This window comes from Hordeum vulgare, chromosome 7H, assembly GCF_904849725.1.
Source record: "Hordeum vulgare subsp. vulgare chromosome 7H, MorexV3_pseudomolecules_assembly, whole genome shotgun sequence".
Lineage (NCBI taxonomy): Eukaryota > Viridiplantae > Streptophyta > Magnoliopsida > Poales > Poaceae > Hordeum > Hordeum vulgare.
Genome location: NC_058524.1, coordinates 326,543,197 through 326,563,340, shown reverse-complemented (window position 1 = coordinate 326,563,340; position 20,144 = coordinate 326,543,197). Strand labels below are relative to the sequence as shown.

The 20,144-nt window shown below is 44.9% G+C and overlaps 1 protein-coding gene across 2 annotated transcripts; it reads left to right on the top strand.

Annotated features, from left to right (window-relative positions):
- Positions 1-16,322: 16,322 nt before the first annotated feature.
- Positions 16,323-19,499, top strand: LOC123411702. 2 transcript variants are annotated; one of them, XM_045104663.1, is made up of 4 exons: positions 16,324-17,028; positions 17,169-17,300; positions 19,024-19,119; positions 19,413-19,499. In XM_045104663.1, exons 1-4 carry the CDS (start codon positions 16,969-16,971, stop codon positions 19,443-19,445), a joined length of 321 nt encoding a protein of 106 aa, XP_044960598.1. In that variant the 5' UTR covers positions 16,324-16,968; the 3' UTR covers positions 19,446-19,499. The 2 variants fall into 2 exon arrangements, with proteins under 2 accessions (XP_044960597.1, XP_044960598.1); XM_045104662.1 differs by lacking the exon at positions 19,413-19,499 and having other exon boundaries at positions 16,323-17,028; positions 19,024-19,312.
- Positions 19,500-20,144: the final 645 nt, after the last annotated feature.

Genomic DNA, 20,144 nt, shown 5'->3' with positions numbered 1-20,144 from the left:
TTTGTTTCCTCCATCTGCCCATCTCTGTTTTTGTTTCCTATTTGACTTTTGCAGTCTATTTACACATGTTTTCTAGCTGCTCTTCTTGTGAGTTCCAGGTGTTTGCTCTGGTCCTATGATTTGTCACATGAACCCCAAGCACGGCTCCAAGCGCTGACGTGCATCTGAGGAGGCAACAGCTAGTTCTAGTGCTCAGCCTCAAAAGCAGCCTGTGAGGAGGACAACCAGCCAGAAGAAGGGCCCCAAAGAGCCCCAAGAGTTGCCTTAAGAAGAGTTTGTTGTGCTAAGCAAGAGGAATCCCTATTGTATACCCGAGGATCATGCTCTTGCACGGCGTCCGTTTTGGAACAAGACTCAATGTCTTATCTGTTCCAAGATAATCAAGACAAGGATCAACCTCTTTGTGGACATCAAGAGCATTGATATGTGGTACATGATCTCTAATCTCCATACTTCTTATTTTGTTGAAGCTTATGCTCTGTGGGAGAAGTGGGGTCATGGTCCTATCATCGGTTTGAACAAGGAATTTGACAACGAGATCGTGGCTCAATTCTATGCCACTGTTCACTTCCATAATGGTGATGAAAGGCACTTGACGTGGATGACTGGTGCCCGTGTGCTATACTCTGATTGGAAGACATTTATGAACTCTTTGGGCATTGCTGACAGATGTCTGTATGAGCTGATTGGCCTGAGGCCTCACACTGAGGGTATTCCTGCTATTCACAAGTCCAAGCTCATTCGTTACTCGAGGATTGTGAATACTGCCAAGGGTGAACGTACCGAGCTTATGCCTCTTTTGGACATAATGCACATGATATATCGCAACTCTATGTTTCCTCGTGTTGGGAACAAGGACCAGGTGCACTCCTATCTTGTCAACCTCCTTCTTTTCTGCCAGAAGGAGCGAGACCACTAGTCCACCTTGGATGTTTACCACATTATGTGGATGGAGTTGAGGTCTATTGTGTTTGACAAGAAGAAGGTGCCCATCTATTCTCTTTATTTGTTCAAGCTGATTGAGGACACCTGGAATGCTACCTTTCCTACTGAGTTGTTGGTGACCGATCACATGGTCTCTCATGGTGTGCTCAAGCTCCGTGTGAAGGAGAATTGGGTCATTCCACATGCTGTTCCACATATTGCTGCTACTAACTCACATCACGAGCCTAGGCCCGACTATGAGTTTGTTCCTAGATCTGAGACTTAACTTCTTGGGCCTCCAAGCTCCGGAACAAGACGAAGGCTCTTTTCTGCTTCCAGGCGAAGGGTCAGTACAAGGCACATGTCGATGCCAAGAAGGCGCGTAGCCGTGACAAGATCATCATGCGGAAGATTGGCCTTGATGTCCAAAGCGATTCAGAGGTCACTGATAAGGAGGACTAGATAAAGGCCAACTGCGAGTGGACGGAGTGTGGGGAGGATTTTGCTACTGAGGAGGGGGTGTCTACTAAGGAGGAGTGTGCTACTTCAGATGAGTGTGAGGGAGATGATGACGAGAACTACTCAGCTTCTCCTGTATCCTCTTTTTGGTGTCTTGATGCCAAAGGGGGAGAAAGTATCTTAGTTTAAGATGGATTTGCCTTGCTGAGTCACGAGTGTGTTTATTTGCATTTGTTTTCTCTATCTCGCGAACTCGTTTATTGCTTGCTCTGGTTTGTGTTTGTCCAAGACTTGTGTGAACTTATGTATGGTGTAAGACATATGATATCCCATGTATCATGTTATGTCTTTACCTTTATGATATTTTACTATATTGTGTTCACGCAAGTATATAGCCTTGTCTATAAAATATAGGGGGTATTGATCCTAGTGTGTGCTTTTTTACATTCCAAAAGCATATTTAAATAGAGCACACATCTAGGGGGAGCCTGTCCATATTTTGTAGGTTTTGGGAATTCCTAAGACTTCTTTGTACTTTTTTTGGCAAATCCCGTATTTTCATCGACCCACCAAAAAGGGGGAGATTGTAAGGGCACACTTTCTCCTAAGTAATTTTGGTGGTTGATGACGATACCCTTTGCAGACTAATCGCGTGCGATATGCTTTCACAGAATTATCAGGTGGCACGAGACGGTTATATTCCCCTCAGTAAATGAAAGTGAAGATGGTGCTTAGCTATTGATTTATGGTTGGTGGACTCGAGTCATAGATAATGTCGTACTATCAAGAGGGGATCCGCGTTTGGAAAAGTTTGGTGGAACACTATCTCTCATTCTTGCTCCCCATCCCTTTTCTAGAGCAAAGGAGCTGCCCTAATATAGTGTCCACGGATTTACAGCAGCGGTAGTACCGCCCTCGTGCGCGGTAGTACTGCTCCAGCGGTAGTACCTGTTGGAAATATTCCCTAGAGGCAATAATAAAATGGTTATTATCATATTTCCTCGTTCATGATAATCCTCTATTGTTCATGCTATAATTGTATTAATAGGAAACAGTAATACATGTGTGAATAAATAGATCACAATGTGTCGCTAGAAAGCCTCTAGTTGGCTAGCTCGTTGATCAATAGATGATCATGGTTTCCTGATAATATACATTGGATGTCATTGATAACGGGATCACATCATTGGGAGAATGATGGGATGGAAAAGACCCAATCCTAAGCTTAGCACTAGATCGTGTTGTTCGTATGCTAAAGCTTTTCTAGTGTCAAGTATCTTTTCCTTCGACCGTGAGATTGTGCAACTCCCGGATACCGTAGGAGTGCTTTGGGTGTATCAAACGTCACAACGTAACTGGGTGACTATAAAGGTGTACTACGGGTATCTCCGAAAGTATTTGTTGGGTTGGTACGAATCGAGATCAAGATTTGTCACTCCGTGTGACGGAGAGGTATGTCTAGGCCCACTCGGTAGAACATCATCATAATGAGCTCAATGTGACTAAGGAGTTAGTCACTGGATGATGTACTACGGAACGAGTAAAGAGACTTGCCGTCAACGAGATTGAACAAGGTATGGGGATACCGACGATCGAATCTCGGACAAGTTCTATACCGATAGACAAAGGGAATTGTATACGGGATTGATTGAATCCTTGACATCGTGGTTCATCCGATGAGATCATCGTGGAACATGTGGGAGCTACCATGGATAAACAGACCCCGCTGATGGTTATTGGCCGGAGAGCTGTCTCTGTCATATCTGCATGCCTCCCGAACCCGTAGGGTCTACACACTTAAGGTTTGATGACGCTAGGGTTATAGGGAATTGTTTTACGAGGTTACCGAAGGTTGTTCTGAGTCCCGGATGAAATCCCGCACGTCACGAGGAGCTATGGAATGGTCTGGGGGTAAAGATTGATATATAGGATGGATGGGTTTGGACGCCGGAAATGTTTCGGGCACCACCGGCAATGTGTCGGGACCACCGGAAGGGTTCCGGGGGCCCACCGGGAGGGGCCACCAGCCATGGGAGGCTACATGGGCCAAGTGTGAGAGTGAACCAGCCCCTGGGTGGGCTGTTGCGCCCCCCACACCCAGCCCAAGGCGCACCAGAGAGGGAAGGGGGGAAACCCTAGCGCTGGTGGGCCTAAGGCCCACCTAGGGGTGCACCACCCCCTCTCCTCCCGTGGCCGTCGCCCTGCACCTCCCATCTAGGGCTGCCGCACCCTTTGGGTGTGGGAACACTAAAGGGTGCGCCCCCTCCCCTTCCCCCTATATATAGTGGAGGTTTTGGCCATTGGAGACACACAATTCTCTCTCTGGGCGCATCCCTGCTTCTCCTCTTCTCCTCTCCCATGGTGCTTTGTGAAGCCCTGCCGGGAGACCTCGTAGCTCCATCGCCACCACGCCGTCATGCTACCGGAGCTCTTCGCCAACCTCTCCCTCCTCCTTGCTGGATCAAGGTGTGGGAGACGTCACCGGGCTGCAGGTGTGTTGAACGCGGAGGTGCCGTGGTTCGGCACTAGATCGGAATCACACCGCGATCTGAATCGCAACGAGTACGACTCCATCAATCGTGTTCTAGCAACGCTTCCGCTTAGGGATCTTCAAAGGTATGAAGATGCTCTTACCCCTCTCTCATTGCTGGTTTCTCCATAGGAAGATCTATGTATGGCGTAGGAAAGTTTTGAATTTTTGCTACGTTACCCAAAAGTGGCATCCAAGCCAGGTTTTCTATGCGTAGATTCTTTGCACCAGTAGAACACAAAGGTTGTGGGCGCTGATTTTGTCAATTGCTTGCCACTACTAGTCTTATTATTTTTCGGCGGTATTGTGGGATGAAGCGGCCCGGACCGACCTTACACTTACGCTTACGTGAGACAGGTTCCATCAGCTGACATGCACACGGTGCATAAGGTGGCTAGCGGGTGTCTGTCTCTCCTACTCTAGTCAGATTGAATTTGATGAAAAGGGTCCTTATGAAGGGTAAATAGCTTTGGATATCAACATTGTGGCTGTCACGTAGGTAAGAAGGCGTTCTTGCTAGAAACCCAAATCAGCCAAGAAAAACTTGCAACAACAATTAGAGGACATCTAACTTGTTTTTGCAGGGTTTGACATGTGATGTGATATGGCCAAAGGATGTGATGTTACATGTGTGATGTATGAGATGATCATGTTCTTGTAATAGGATTCACGACTTGCATGTCGATGAGTATGACAACCGGCAGGAGCCATAGGAATTGTCTTAATTTATTGTATGAGATGCAACGCCATGTGTTTACTACTTTTACTTCATTGCTAACGGTTAGGTGTAGTAGTAGTAGTAGTTGGCATGACAACTTCACGAAGACACAATGATGGAGATCATGGTGTCACGCCAGTGACGATGATGATCATGCGATGCCCGAAGATGGAGATCGAAGGAGCAAAGATGATAATGGCCATATCATATCACTATATGATTGCATGTGATGTTTATCATGTTTTTTCATCTTATTGCTTAGAACGACGGTAGCATAATAAGATGATCCCTCATAAAATTTCGAGAATGTATTCCCCTAAGTTTGCACCGTTGCGAAGGATCGTTGTCTCGAAGCACCACGTGATGATCGGGTGTGATAGATTCTAACGTTCGCATACAACGGGTGTAAGCCAGATTTACACACGCGAAACACTAAGGTTGACTCGACGAGCCTAGCATGTACAGACATGGTCTCGAATACGAGAGACCGAAAGGTCGAACATGATTCGTATGGTTGAATGCGATCAACATGGAGATGCTCACCATCGACGACTAGTCCGTCTCATATGATGATCGGACACGAGTTAGTCGACATGGATCATGTAACACTTAGATGACTAGAGGGATGTCGATTTAAGTGGGAGTTCATACATAATTTGATTATATGAACTTAATTTCTATGAACTTAGTCTAAAAGGTGTCTTTAAAAATATTGTTGATCCAATGGCCAATGCACCTGTCAACCTCAATTTCAACGCGTTCCTAGAGAAAAACAAGGTGAAAGATGATGGTAGCAACTATGCGGACTGGGTCCGCAACTTGAAGCTCATCCTCATTGCATCCAAGAAGGCTTATGTCCTTGATGCGCCGCTAGGTGACCCTCTTGTTCCTGCGGCAGCCCAAGATGTTCAGAACGTCTGGCAAACGCAGAGTGATGACTACTCTCTGGTTAGGTGTGGCATGCTATACACTTTAGAACCGGGGCTCCAAAGGCGTTTTGAGCAACACAGAGCATATGAGATGTTCCCGGAGCTGAAACTAGTTTTTCAAGCTCATGCCCGGGTCGAGAGATATGAAGTCTCCGATAAATTCTTTAGCTGCAACATGGAGGACAACAGTTTTGTTAGTGAGCATATACTCAGAATGTCTGGGTTGCACGGTCATCTGACTCAGCTTGGAGTCGAACTTACGAATGACTCTGTAATTGACAGAATCCTCCAGTCTCTCCCACCAAGCAACAAGGGTTTTGTTCTGAACTACAACATACAAGGGGTGGAGAAGACCATTCCCGAGTTGTACTCGATGCTGAAATCTGCAGAAGTAGAAATCAAGAAAGAGCATCAAGTGTTGATGGTCAATAAGACAACCAGTTTCAAAAAGGGGAAGGGTAAGAAGAACTTCAAGAAAGACGGCAAAGTTGTTGCCGCGCCCGGTAAGCCAGCTGCCAAGAAGAAAAAAAGAATGGACCCAAGCCTGAGACTGGCACGGGAAACGGTCACTGGAAGCGGAAATGCCCCAAGTACTTAGCGGACAAGAAGGCCGGCAACGTCAAAGGTATATATGATATACTTGTTATTGATGTGTACCTTACCAGCGCTCGTAGTAGCTCCTGGGTATTTTATACCGGTGTTGTTGTTCACATTTGCAACTCAAAGCAGGAACTGCGGAATAAACAGAGGCTGGCTAAGGACGAGGTGACGATGCGTGTCGGGAATGGCTCCAAGGTCGATGTGATCGCCGTCAGCACGCCGCCTCTACATCTACCTTCGAGATTAGTTTTAAACCTTAATAATTGTTATTTAGTACCGGCTTTGAGCATGAACATTGTACCAGGGTCTTGCTTAAGGCGAGACGACTACTCATTTAAGTCGGAGAATAATGGTTGTTCTATTTATATGAGTGATATGTTTTATGGTCATGCTCCGCTGGTGAATGGTTTATTCTTGATGAATCTCAATCGTGATGTTACACATATTCATAGTGTGAATACCAAAAGATGTAAGGTTGATAATGATAGTCCCACATACTTGTGGCACTACCGCCTTGGTCATATAGGTGTCAAGCGCATGAAGAAACTCCATACTGATGGACTGTTAGAGTCTCTTGACTTTGAATCATTTGACACATGCGAACCGTGCCTCATGGGCAAGATGACTAAGACTCCATTCTCAGGAGTAATGGAGAGAGCAACCGACTTATTGGAAATAATACATACTAATGTATGTGGTCCAATGAACGTTGAAGCTCGTGGTGGCTATCGTTATGTTCTCATTCTCACCGATGATTGGAGTAGGTATGGATATATCTACTTGATGAAGCACTAGTCTGAAACATTTGAAAAGTTCAAGGAATTTCAGAGTGAGGTTGAGAATCAACGTGACAAGAAAATAAAGTGTCTACGATCTGATCGTGGAGGAGAATATTTGAGTCACGAGTTTGGCACACACCTAAGGAAATGTGGAATTGTTTCACAACTGACGCCGCCGGGCACACCGCAACGTAACATAGTGTCTGAACGTCGTAATTGCACTTCATTAGATATGGTGCGATCTATGATGTCTCGTACTGACTTAACGCTGTCATTTTGGGGATACACATTGGAAACTGCATCATTCACTTTAAATAGGGCACTGTCTAAATCCGTTGAGACGACACCGTATGAATTATGGTTTGGCAAGAAACCTAAGCTGTCGTTTCTAAAAGTTTGGCATTGTGATGAAGAAATTCAACTAGAAAAGCTTGAACCCAAAGCGGATAAATGCATATTCATAGGATACCCTAAGGAAACTATTGGGTACACCTTCTATCTTAGATCCGAAGGTAAAATCTTTGTTGCCAAGAACGGATCCTTTTTAGAGAAAGAGTTTCTATCGAAAGAAGTAAATGGGAGGAAAGTAGAACTTGATGATGTAATTGTACCTCCTCTCGAACCAGAGAGTAGCACAACGCGGGAAAATGTTCCTGTGGCGCCTACGCCAAGTGAAAAGGAAGTTAATGATGATGATCATGAAGCTTCGGATCAAGTTGCTACTGAACCACGAAGGTCCACAAGGGTACTTCCCACACCAGAGTGGTACGGCAACCCTGTGATGGAAATCATGTTGTTAGACAACGGTGAACCTTCGAACTATGAAGAAGCGATGGCGGGCCCGGATTCCAACAAATGGCTTGAGTCCATGAAGTCCCAGATAGGATCCATGTATGAGAACAAAGTATGGACTTTGGTGGACTTTCCCGATGATCGGCGAGCCGTAGAAAATAAATGGACCTTTAAGAAGAAGACTAGCGCAAACAGTGATGTGACCGTTTATAAAGCTCGACTTGTCGCAAAGGGTTTTTGACAAATTCAAGGAGTTAAATACGATGAGACTTTCTCTCCCGTAGCGAAGCTGAAGTCAGTCCGAATCATGTTAGCAATTGCCGCTTTTCATGACTATGAAATTTGGCAAATGGACGTCAAAACACTGTTCCTTAACGGGTATCTTAAGGATGAATTATATATGATGCAACCATAAGGTTTTGTCGATCCTAAGAGTGCTAACAAGGTATGCAAGCTCTAGCGCTCCATCTATGGGCTAGTGCAAGCATCCCAGAGTTGGAACATTCGCTTTAATGAGGTGATTATAGCGTTTGGGTTCATACAGGTTTATGGAGAAGCATGTCTATTCAAGAAAGTTAGTGGGAGCTCTATAGCTTTTCTCATACTATATGTGGATGACATATTATTGATGGGGAATGATATAGAGTTATTGGAGAGCATAAAGGCCTACTTGAATAAGAGTTTTCCAATGAAGGACCTTGGAGAAGCTGCATACATATTAGCCATCAAGATCTATAGAGATGGATCGAGACGCTTCATAGGTCTTTCACAAAGTACATACCTTGACAAGATATTGAAGAAGTTAAATATGGAAAACTCGAAGAATGGGTTCTTGCCAGTTTTGCAAGGTATGAGATTGAGTAAGACTCATTCACCGACCACAGCAGCAGATAGAGACAAGATGAGTACTGTCCCCTACGCTTCAGCCATGGGCTCTCTAATGTATGCCAGGCTGTGTACCAGACCTTATATAAACCTTGCCATAAGTTTTGTAGGGAGGTACCAAAGTGATCCCGGTATGGAACACTAGACAGCGGTCAACAATATCCTTAAGTACTTGAAAAGGACTACGGAGATGTTTCTCGTTTATGGAGGTGATGAAGAGCTCGTCGTAAAGGTTTACGCCCCATGCTAGCGTCGACACAGATCCAGATGACTCTAAGTCACAAACCGGATACGTGTATGTTCTGAATGGTGGGGCAGTAAGCTCGTGCAGCAGCAAGCAAGACGTCGTGGCAGCATCTACATGTGAAGCGGAGTACATAGCTGCTTCTAAAGCCGCTCATGAAGGGATCTCGGTGACGGAGTTCATCACCGACCTTGGAGTGGTTCCAAGTGCGTCAGGTCCGATGATACTCTTGTGTGATAACACTGGAGCCATTGCCATAGCCAAGGAGCCCAGATTTCACAGGAAGACCAAGCACATCCAACGCCGCTAAAACTCCATCTAGGACCAGGTCTAGAGAGGAGTCATAGATATTTCTAAAGTACACACGGATCTGAATATTGCAGACCCGTCCACTAAACCTCTTCCACGAGCAAAACATGATCAACACCACAATGCTATGGGTGTTCGATTCATCACAATGTAACTAGATTATTGACTCTAGTGCAAGTGGGAAACTATTGGAAATATTCCCTAGAGGCAATAATAAAATGGTTATTATCATATTTCCTCGTTCATGATAATCGTCTATTGTTCATGCTATAATTGTATTAATAGGAAATAATAATACTTGTGTGAATAAATAGATCACAATGTGTCCCTAGCAAGCCTCTAGTTGGATAACTCGTTGATCAATAGATGATCATGGTTTCCTGATCATGGACATTGGATGTCATTGATAACGGGATCACATCATTGGGAGAATGATGTCATGGACAAGACCCAATCCTAAGCTTAGCACTAGATTGTGTTGTTCGTATGCTAAAGCTTTTCTAATGTCAAGTATCTTTTCCTTCGACCGTGAGATTGTGCAACTCCCGGATATCGTAGGAGTGCTTTGGGTGTATCAAACGTCACAACATAACTAGGTGACTATAAAGGTGCACTATGGGTATCTCCGAAAATATCTGTTGGGTTGGTACGAATCGAGATCGGGATTTGTCACTCAGTGTGACGGAGAGGTATCTCTGGGCCCACTCGGTAGAACATCATCATAATGAGCTCAGTGTGACTAAGGAGTTAGTCACGGGATGATGTACTAAGGAACGAGTAAAGAGACTTGCCGGCAACGAGATTGAACAAGGTATGGGGATACCGACGATCGAATCTTGGGCAAGTTCTATACCGATAGAGAAAGGGAATTGTATACGGGATTGATTGAATCCTTGACATCGTGGTTCATCCGATGAGATCATCGTGGAACATGTGGGATCCTCCATGGGTATCCAGACCCCACTGATGGTTATTGCCCGGAGAGGTGTCTCGGTCTTGTTTGCATGCCTCCCGAACCCGTAGTGTCTACACACTTAAGGTTCGATGACGCTAGGGTTATAGGGAATTGTTGTACGAGGTTACCGAAGGTTGCTCGGAGTCCCGGATGAGATCCCGGATGTCACGAGGAGCTCCGGAATGGTTTGGAGGTAAAGATTGATATATAGGATGGATGGGTTTGGACGCCGGAAATGTTTCGGGCACCACAGGCAATGTGTCGGGACCACCGGAAGGGTTCTGGGGGCCCACCGGGAGGGGCCACCAGCCCCGGGAGGCTACATGGGCCAAGTGTGAGAGGGAACCAGCCCCTGGGTGGGATGGTGCGCCCCCCACACCCAGCTCAAGGTGCACCAGAGAGGGAAGGGGGGCGGGGAACCCTAGCGCTGGTGGGCCTAAGGCCCACCTAGGGGTGTGCCACCCCCTCTCCTCCCCTCGCCGCCGCCCTGCACCTCCCATCTAGGGTTGCCGCACCCTTTGGGGGTGGGAACCTTAAAGGGTGCGCCCCCCTCCCCTTCCCCCTATATATAGTGGAGGTTTTGTACATTCGAGACACGCAATTCTCTCTCTCTCGACGCAGCCCTGCTTCTCCTCTCCCTCCTCTCCCACGGTGCTTGGCGAAGTCTTGCCGGGAGACCTCGTAGCTCCATCACCACCAAGCCGTCATGCTGCCAGAGCTCTTCCCCAACCTCTCCCTCCTCCTAGATGGATCAAGGTGCATGAGACGCCACTGGGCTGCAAGTGTGTTGGACGCGGAGGTGTCGTGGTTCGGCACTAGATAGGAATCACACCGCAACCTGAATCACAACGAGTACGACTCCATCAACCGCGTTCTAGCAACACTTCCTCTTAGCGATCTTCAAAGGTATGAAGATGCTCTTACCCCTCTCTCGTTGTTGGTTTCTCCATAGGAAGATCTATGTATGGCGTAGGAAAATTCTGAATTTTTGCTACGTTACCCAACAGTACCACCCTGGTGAATGGTAGTACCGCTCCAGCGGTACTACCGCCCACTATAGTTGGGCCTTCTTCCGCTTGTTTTTCTTCTCTCGTGTCGGGGGGGGGGGGGGGTTATTTGTTTGTGTGGAAGTACCACCCAGGGGGAGCGGTAGTACCGCTCTAGCGGTACTGCCACCCCCTTCTATCACGCACACTTCCTCTTAATATTTCTCTGTGGCATCGTACCTCCCCTCGTACTAGCCGAGCAGAAGTACCGCCCCTACTAGACGATTGTACCGCCCCCAGCGGAAGTACCACCCTCGTGCACGGTACTACCGCTTAGTTGGGCCAGTAGGGGTTGGTAACGACCAGATCCCCCCCACTATAAATAGGGGTCTTCTTCCCTGAGGAGACTTCACCTTTTTCCTCTCCAGCTCCATTGTTGCTCCAAAAGCTCAAAGTTGCCCGATCTACCTTCCTAGCCATCAACTCTTCCTGATTCTCTAGGGTATGGACGAGAAGGCCCTCCCCCACACTTCCACCAAGAGAGAAGTTGTTCTCCCCATTAATCCCTCGTAGATCTTGTTACTCCTGGGTGTTTGAGCACCCTAAACGGAAGAGGTCAACTCAAGGCCACATTCCATTGTGGTGAAGCTTCATGGTCTTTTTGGGAGCCTCCAATTAAGATGTGGAGATTGCCTCAACCTTGTTTGTAAAGGTCGGTAACCGCCTTCAAGGGCAGCACTTAGTGGAATCATGACACCTCACATTGTGTGAGGGCGTGAGGAGAATACAGTGGCCTTAGTGGCATCTTGGGGAGCATTGTGTCTCCACACCGCTTGAACGGAGACGTACTTACCCTCAAAGTGAAGGAACTTCTAAAACACATCCTCGTCTTCGTCGGTTCCACTTGTGGTTATTTCTTACCCTTACTTGTATTTACTTATTTCTTATTATAGTTGTTGTTAGCATCATATAGGTTTCTCTCTTAGTTGCATATCTAAATAACCTATTGTTGTTAGCTAAATCTAAGTTGGTTAAAGAATAGCTTAAAACTTGTTAGTTGCCTATTCTCCCCTCTCTAGTCAATCATATCGATCCTTTCAACTATCATGACTACCAATCGTCCCTTTGAATTGATTCACATGGACATTTTTGGACCCACTCATTATGCCACACTAACCAATGTCTCATATCAATATGGCTTTGTCATTGTTGATGATTATTCACATTACACTTGGGTGCATATTATGTGTTACAAAACTGAAGTGCAGGAAGTCTTGAGATGATATTTTCCTCAAGGGCATGGATGAATTTCGGTGTCAAGAGAGATAATGGGACCGAGTTAAAGAACACTGGTCTTGATGATTATCTTGATGAACTTGGTATTACTCATGACATATATGCCCCATATACTCCTAAACAGAATGGCATCATGGAGCGGTAGAATATAACTCTTGTTGAGATGGCTCACACTATGCATGAAGATTACCAAACTCCTCATCATTTCTGGCCTGAGGCAATCAACACTTCATGCCACATCATCAACAAGGTATATCTTCACAAATTTTTCATGAACACTTCATATGAACTCCTCACTGACAAGAAGCTCATGTATGTTATTTCAAAGTCTTGGGTGCAAGATGTTGGATTAGAGATGCTCAGCATAGTTCTAAATTTGGACCGAAAGCACATGAGGGTTTTATGCTTGGTTACAGAAAGTACCCGCACACCTGCAGAGTCTTCAACAACTACCACGACAGAGTTGTTGAAACTGTAGATGTGCAGTTTGATTAAACTAACGACTAGCAAAAGAGCACCTACCTCCTGTGTTAGCTAAAATGCATCCTGAGGAATCCATTAGGTTCAAGGCTACTAAAGATATCATACCCACTGAAGAATCTCTAGTTGCTGAGGAAGTCATCCCGAACCATGAAGAAATCTGTACTGGTGCATGTGAGGAAAATGGTGCTGATGAAAATCCTCAACTTCAACAAAGTCGTCAACGTGCTCATCCAAGGGTGGCAAATGAAGTGCAAATTGACAAAATCCTTGACGACATCAGTGCATCAGGTCCTCTTAGTCGCTCAAAAGCTTCACATTTAACTAAATTTTGTGGGAATTTCTATTTTTTCTATATCACAGAACCCTCAAAGGTTGGTGAAGCCTTTTATGGAGCCTGAGTGGATTCAAGCAATGCAAAAGGAATTACATCAATTCAAGCTCAACAACATGTGGGAACTTGTCATGCGGCCTGATCCTCAGAAGCACAACATCATGTGTACCAAGTGGATCTACTGCAACAAGCAAGACGAAAATGGTCAAGTGGTGAGGAATAAGGCTTACCTTGTAGCACGGGGCTACACACACATTGATGGAATTGATTTTGATGAAACATTTGCACCTATTGCTAGACTTGAAGCTATTTGTATATTGCTTGATTATGCTAACCATCATAATATCACATTATATCAAATGGATGTGAAAAGTGAATTCCTCAATGGTAAGCTTGAGGAAGAAGTATATGTTGCTCAGTCCCAATGTTTTGAAGACCCAAAGTATCATGACAAAGTCTTCAGACTCAACAAGGCTCTCTATGGACTCAAGGAGGCCCCTCGGGCATGTTATGACACTATGAAGGAATTCCTCATTAAGAAAGGCTTCAAACCCGGTTAACTGGACCCAACTCTTTTCATAAAACCCTATGACAATGAACTATTCGTGTGTCAAATATATGTAGAGATATTATCTTTGGTTGAACTGAGAAACGTTATAGTGACGAATTTGGCTACATGATGAGTGAGGAATATCAAATGTCCATGATGGGTGAGTTAAAATTCTTCCTAGGTCTTTAAATTCGTCAACAACCTAACTACATCTTCATCACTCAAGACAAATACCTCAAGAATGTCGTGAAATTTTTTGGCATGCAAGATTGCAAAGGTGTCAAGATTCCAATGCCCACAAACAGCCACCTCTGCACTGACGGAAATGGTAAAGATTTTTATCAAAACGTATATCGTTCCATGATTGTCTCCTTATTGTACCTATGCGCATCTAGGAGAGATATTATGCTTAGTGTTTGCATGTGAGCCCATTTCCAAGAAACACCAAAGCAATTACACCATAAGGTTGTGAAGCATATTCTTCGATATCGAGCTCACACACCAACACTTGGATTATGGTACCCCAAGGGCTCAAATGTTCATCTCGTTGGATATTCGGACTCAGACTATGCTGGTGATTGGGTGGACCGCAAGTGAACATCAGGCACATGCCATTTCCGCAGATGATCCGTGGTCCGTTGGTCCTCGAAGAAACAGAACTGCATGTCACTTTTTACTACTAAAGCTAAGTATATTGCTATTGTCTCGTGATGTGGTGAACTGTTGTGGATCAAGCAGACCCTCAAGGACTACGACATCAAAGTGAAGAATGTGCCACTCTACTGCGACAATGAGAGTGCAATCAAGATTGCTCACAAACACAATTCAAGACTCAAAGACCAAGCACATCCAGATTCGTCATCATTTTCTTCGTGATCATGTACACAAGGGTGACATCTACATCGACCACATGAATACTGCAGAACAACTAGATGATATCTTCACCAAGCCCTTGGATGAAAAGATATTTTGGAAGTCGCGATGTGAGCTAAATATCGTAGAATGTTCGAACATTCTGTGAAAGGACATAGATGTCTACTACACAACTTGTTCTTGTAGACTCGTGTTGGGCCTCCAAGCGCAGAGTTTTGTAGGAGAGTAGCAAAGTTCCCTCAAGTGGATGACCTATGGTTTATCAATCCATGGGAGGCATAGGATGAATATGGTCTCTCTCAAACAACCCTCCAACCAAATAATAAAAAGCCTCTTGTGTCCCCAACACACCCAATACAATGGTAAATTGTATGGGTGCACTAGTTCAGTGAAGAGATGGTAATACAAGTGCAGTAATGATAGTAGATATTGATTTTTGTAATACGAAAATGTAAAAAGAACAATGTAGAAAGTGACAAAAGTGAGCATAAGCGGTATTGCAATGCTTGAAAATGAGGCCTAGGGTCCATACTTTCTCTAGTGCAATCTCTCAACAATGCTAACATAGTTAGATCATATAACATTCTCTCAACGTGCGATAAAGAATCACTCTAAAGTTCCTATCTAGCGGAGAACATAAGAAGAAATGGTTTGTAGGGTACGAAACCACCTCAAAGTTATTCTTTTCGATCAATCTTTCCAACAGTTTATACTAAGATAACAAGTTATCCTTTCATATTGATCTATCAAGAGTTTGTACTACAATAATACCATAACAAATTAAGATCCATAATACTCAACCCAACACAAAGAACTCCAAGGAGCACACCAGGATTTCTACTAGAGAACAATAGTATGAAAGTGTGCAATCAACCCCTATGTCTAGATTACCCCATTGTCACCTCGGGAATCCGTGAGTTGATGCCACAACATATATAAAGTGAATCACTTGAATAACCCAATGTCACTACAAGTATCCGCATGCAAGGCATATATTATGTGCTCTCAAACCTGTATGTTCAATCCAACATAATAAGATCTTAATGTGAAAGATTCAATTCATCATAATAATAGGATGTGACAAACACTATATGATCCAACTATATTAACAAGTCCCGTGATATATCAAGATCACGACATCTCAAGAACACGAGAGAGAGAGATTAAATACAACACTACTAGGAAAAGGGCTATAGATGATATAGATACTAATGACGCACCAGACAAGTAGTGCGCCACTACTATATAGCAATGGCGCATCATGTGCAGGTGTGCCATTAGTGTGATGGACACTAATGACGCACCACACACTCGGTGCGTCACTACTATAAATTTTTTGTTGCAAAAGTACTAATGGCGCACTGGAGCAGAGTGCGTCATTACTAGTTTAACTAGTAATGACGCACCACTCACCCAATGGGCCACTACTATAATTTTTTTGTTGTTGCAAAACTGCTAATGGCGCACGAGAAGCTGGTGCGCCATTAGTAACCAGGGTTACTGATGACGCATTTAAGGTGGTGCGCCACTACTATATTTTTTTTTGCAAAACTAATAATGACGGACCACCAGCTGATGCGCCATTAGTAACCAGGGTTACTAATGGCACACCCGTGGGGATGCGCGATTGCTATCACCCCCGCTAAAATCCCCATGCCAGTCCCCGCGCTCTGTGGAAAGGACCTGGCCGCCACTCTCCTCTTCCTGCAGCCTGGTTTCCCTCCAAACCCTAGCCCTGCACGCCGCCGGCCGCGCTGCTCCGCCTCCTCCTCTCCTCCACTTCTCTCCTCCCTCCCTCCCTCGATATGTTTCCTCTCCTTGCCCGTGCCGCCTCCTCCCGCACGGATAAGACCGGATCCCCGCCGCAACCGGCAGAGCTCCTCACCGGCGGCGGCCAGATCGGTTTCGTCGGTGGCCAGATCGGTTTCGTTGACGCCGGCGCTGATGTCAAAGTCGTCCCGCATAGCGCCGTCCTCGCCAATGATGCCGAGGCGGGCGGGCAGGGGAGGGGGCGAGGGCGGTAGGGGAGGCGGCGGCGGCGGTGACGGGGTTGGCATTGGAGGTGGCGGGGATGCCACTGGAGGCGGCGGCGGCGGCCCCGTCCAGGAGACACTGAATATCCATGGATCCAGCAAGGGGCTGAGACTTGGCCTCATCAGCTAGAGCCTCCGGTGCGTCCAAATTTGCGGCTCTGTTCTGGAGGACATCGCCGTGGTGGAGGCTCCTCGGCTCGAGCGGCTCATCCTGGAGGGGTTCCGGAGCAACGCCGACGGCTTGTGCACCAGGGTCACGATCGGCGATGCTCCCAAGCTGCAAGCATTAGGAATGCTGGAGCCAGGGAACACCATCCTAGAGATCGGAGTCTTCGGAGACACCATCGGCATGGTCTGTACATACATCTCTAGCCTGCATGCAGTCTAACAATTTGTTCAGTTAGCAAAATGTCCTGCTAATGGATGGACGAGCGTGATGACTAAATGTGTGACCTTTTTTTCTTTGTTCAAATTCAATTGGGTTCGTTCCAGGCCAGCCCAGGCAGCATGGCCACCAACGTCAAGTTCCTGAGTCTGAATGTGCGTTTCGGAAACCACACCAATGCCAAGATGGTTCCCTCCTTCCTCGCCTACTTTCCCAATTTGGAGGCACTGCACATCATGGTAATTCTTTTCTTTTCATTTCATGTTCTCCTTACATTCTTACCGACCGGTTTCCACTATGTCTTCTTATGTGTATAATCTTTGTAGCTTTTGTTCACTTCAGATGGTGTGTTTTCAGCTTCTGAATTCTGATTGATTATTTGCAGCAGATAACGTACTATGCACTTATCCTGATGTCGATTGCTTTGCTTAGTTACTTGTTGTAAACCCATACTTTCTTGTTTTCGCATCTCACATCGTGTCATACGGAGTATATCATACTCTACTAGTTAGCAGTATTCTTGCTGTGGATGTTGCAAGTTGAATGCAGTGCTCGTTTCTGACTTCCTGTATTTAATTTACACATGATGCAACCTACAGTTTTTTGGAGGTCTGTGTGGTATTTTACCATAATACTCTAAAATTATCAGGCACTTCTCCATGGATTAATAGTAAGTTGTTTGACATGGCTCACTCCTGGAACACTTTATTTTAAAGAGCAAATCTCACGATATATGCACATGTTTTTTAGGGTAATATATGCACACATGGTTAGGACCTCCGTCAATGTGGAATATGTGTATGATTTCTTCAGCGGCAGCCTTGATTGCTTGGAACTATGTTTAGTTACGGTCGACAATGGTAGCAAGCACATGAATAGTCGGCTGCCATCTCTGGCAATACTGTGCAACTTGTCATGGCATCATTCAGACTCTGAGAGAGGCTGCATAGCGCATACACCATCTCAATTTTTGACCTTTCTCTGGTCTTTGCAGTACTAGGCTACTTGGTAGTTGTTACATTCTCGTAATTTGACGTGTGAAAGTATTGATCACTAATTTGGATAGCTTTGTTGAGTCAATTTTGTGAAATGTGATTTCTTTCTTTATCTAGGGAGGCTATCATAAGTAATTTGGCCAAGCATAAGGTCATGATAACATGAGTACATGACTAGGCATAATTGGCAAATATGATATATAACTTCTTTCATCAATTACAGCTTAAATGTCAAGCATTCTATTTATTATCAGGCATCAGGTTTTCTCTACTCACACTACACCAACTTTGGGAAAGCAATCCCCACCTTCAGGGCCTGTATTTCTGTTGTGAATTTTACAAGTGACACCCAGCACCTGTTATGGCATATCAGGGCCTGTATTATTGCTGCATTATAGTTATCTGGAGGTCTGTATAGCACGCCATTATGCCATATCGAAGCTTTGCTTTGATGTTGCATCAGATCAGGCAGTTGTGTCTGATTAACTAATTACAAAGAAGGTGTAATGACTTATGTCTGAAAATTCTTCTTGAAGAATGTATTTGGAAAGTCATGCATGTGTTAGGAGAGCTACACTGCAGCTCTAATCTGTAGCCTCTCTTCTTAATTTATTATACATGAACTGTAACAGCGAGGCAACCTTAGTTGCAGTTTTTCTGTACTAATGGACTACTTGGTACTTTGTTTATCCCTACACATGGTAATCTGTAGCCTATATGCCATATCTCCCAAATATCAGTGAAATCAAGCTACTGTTTGTTACGGCATATGGGTAGCATCTAGGTATGTCGTATGCCTGGTAGTATAATGTACATTATGTGATTCACGACATATGTTGGGGCTTCCTTTGAGCACAATATCTGTCACCTTCATCACATGCTTTCCCAATTAATATGAGGCACTGCATGCTATTAATTTGCATTATAGCTGAACTGTTGAGTGATTTAATTGCTTTTTTTCTTGCAGTCTGAAAAAGGTGATTATGAAGCTGGCAGTGCCAGGCTGAATCTCAACTTTTGGAAGCTGGTCAAGCCTACCGAAAACATCAAGTCGTGCATCAAGGTGTTCTCTTACAAAGAACAGTTGCAAATAGGAGTAGCGCTACATCATCATGATAATATAATTAATGCATATACTGAATGCGAGTGTCAAATATGAGACACTGACCGTGTATAGATCAGTTTCTCACAGATGTTGTTGTCGAAGCACATTCCAAGTGGTGATTTTTAGTTCAATTGTCAAACTCGTTGCATGATGCATCATGATCCCACCTTTTTTCTTTGCTGCAATGTTGTCTTTCCTAGAAAATATTTCAACTGTTCTGTTTAAAGTTCCCACCTCGCGTTTCATTGCAGTATTCGTATGAATTACTTCTCCAGTATCTCTAGAAAACACAAGCTCTTGTGATGCTTGGAATAATCAATGAAAGGATAATTTTTGAAGGTACAGTTCCCAGGCTGTTGAGATTATATCACACATTTTACTTACCCTCACTTCTCAAATCTTTTCCACCACTTTTCTCTATGCTATATTGGCAGTATCTGCTGGGCAGCCTTCATTGATCTCTGATGACGCCGATGTTGTTGCTCTGGTTGGAACTAGTAAGGACTTGGCAAAACAGATAAATCAGAAGGAAGTGCATTGGGGGGTATGTTACTTAGCACATTAGTGATCAATTTGTTTGTTTCCTATTACTATTCTATTAAAACGGTTAACAATGCCGATCAAATGGGGAAATAAACTCTAGTAGCACTGTTTTTGCCACCGGAGGGAGTAGTCTAGAATGCCGATCAAATAGTAATAGAAATGACGAGGAGGGTGGACTACTCCCTCCTCGTCATGGTGGCCGTCATGATGATGAAGATGGCCACCGGAGATGATTTCCCCTCTCTGACACGGTACCGACACATCTCCAGATTGTTTTTTCATGGATACAATGGCCCTCCGACCGCGGAACTTCTCGTTTAGGGTTATTTCTGGGGGTTTATGTATTTCTAGGATTCCGGGCATTGGAATCACACCAAGATGGGGCAGGAGTGGCCCACTAGACACCATAGCAACAGAGGGGGGGTTAGCGTGGCCTCGTC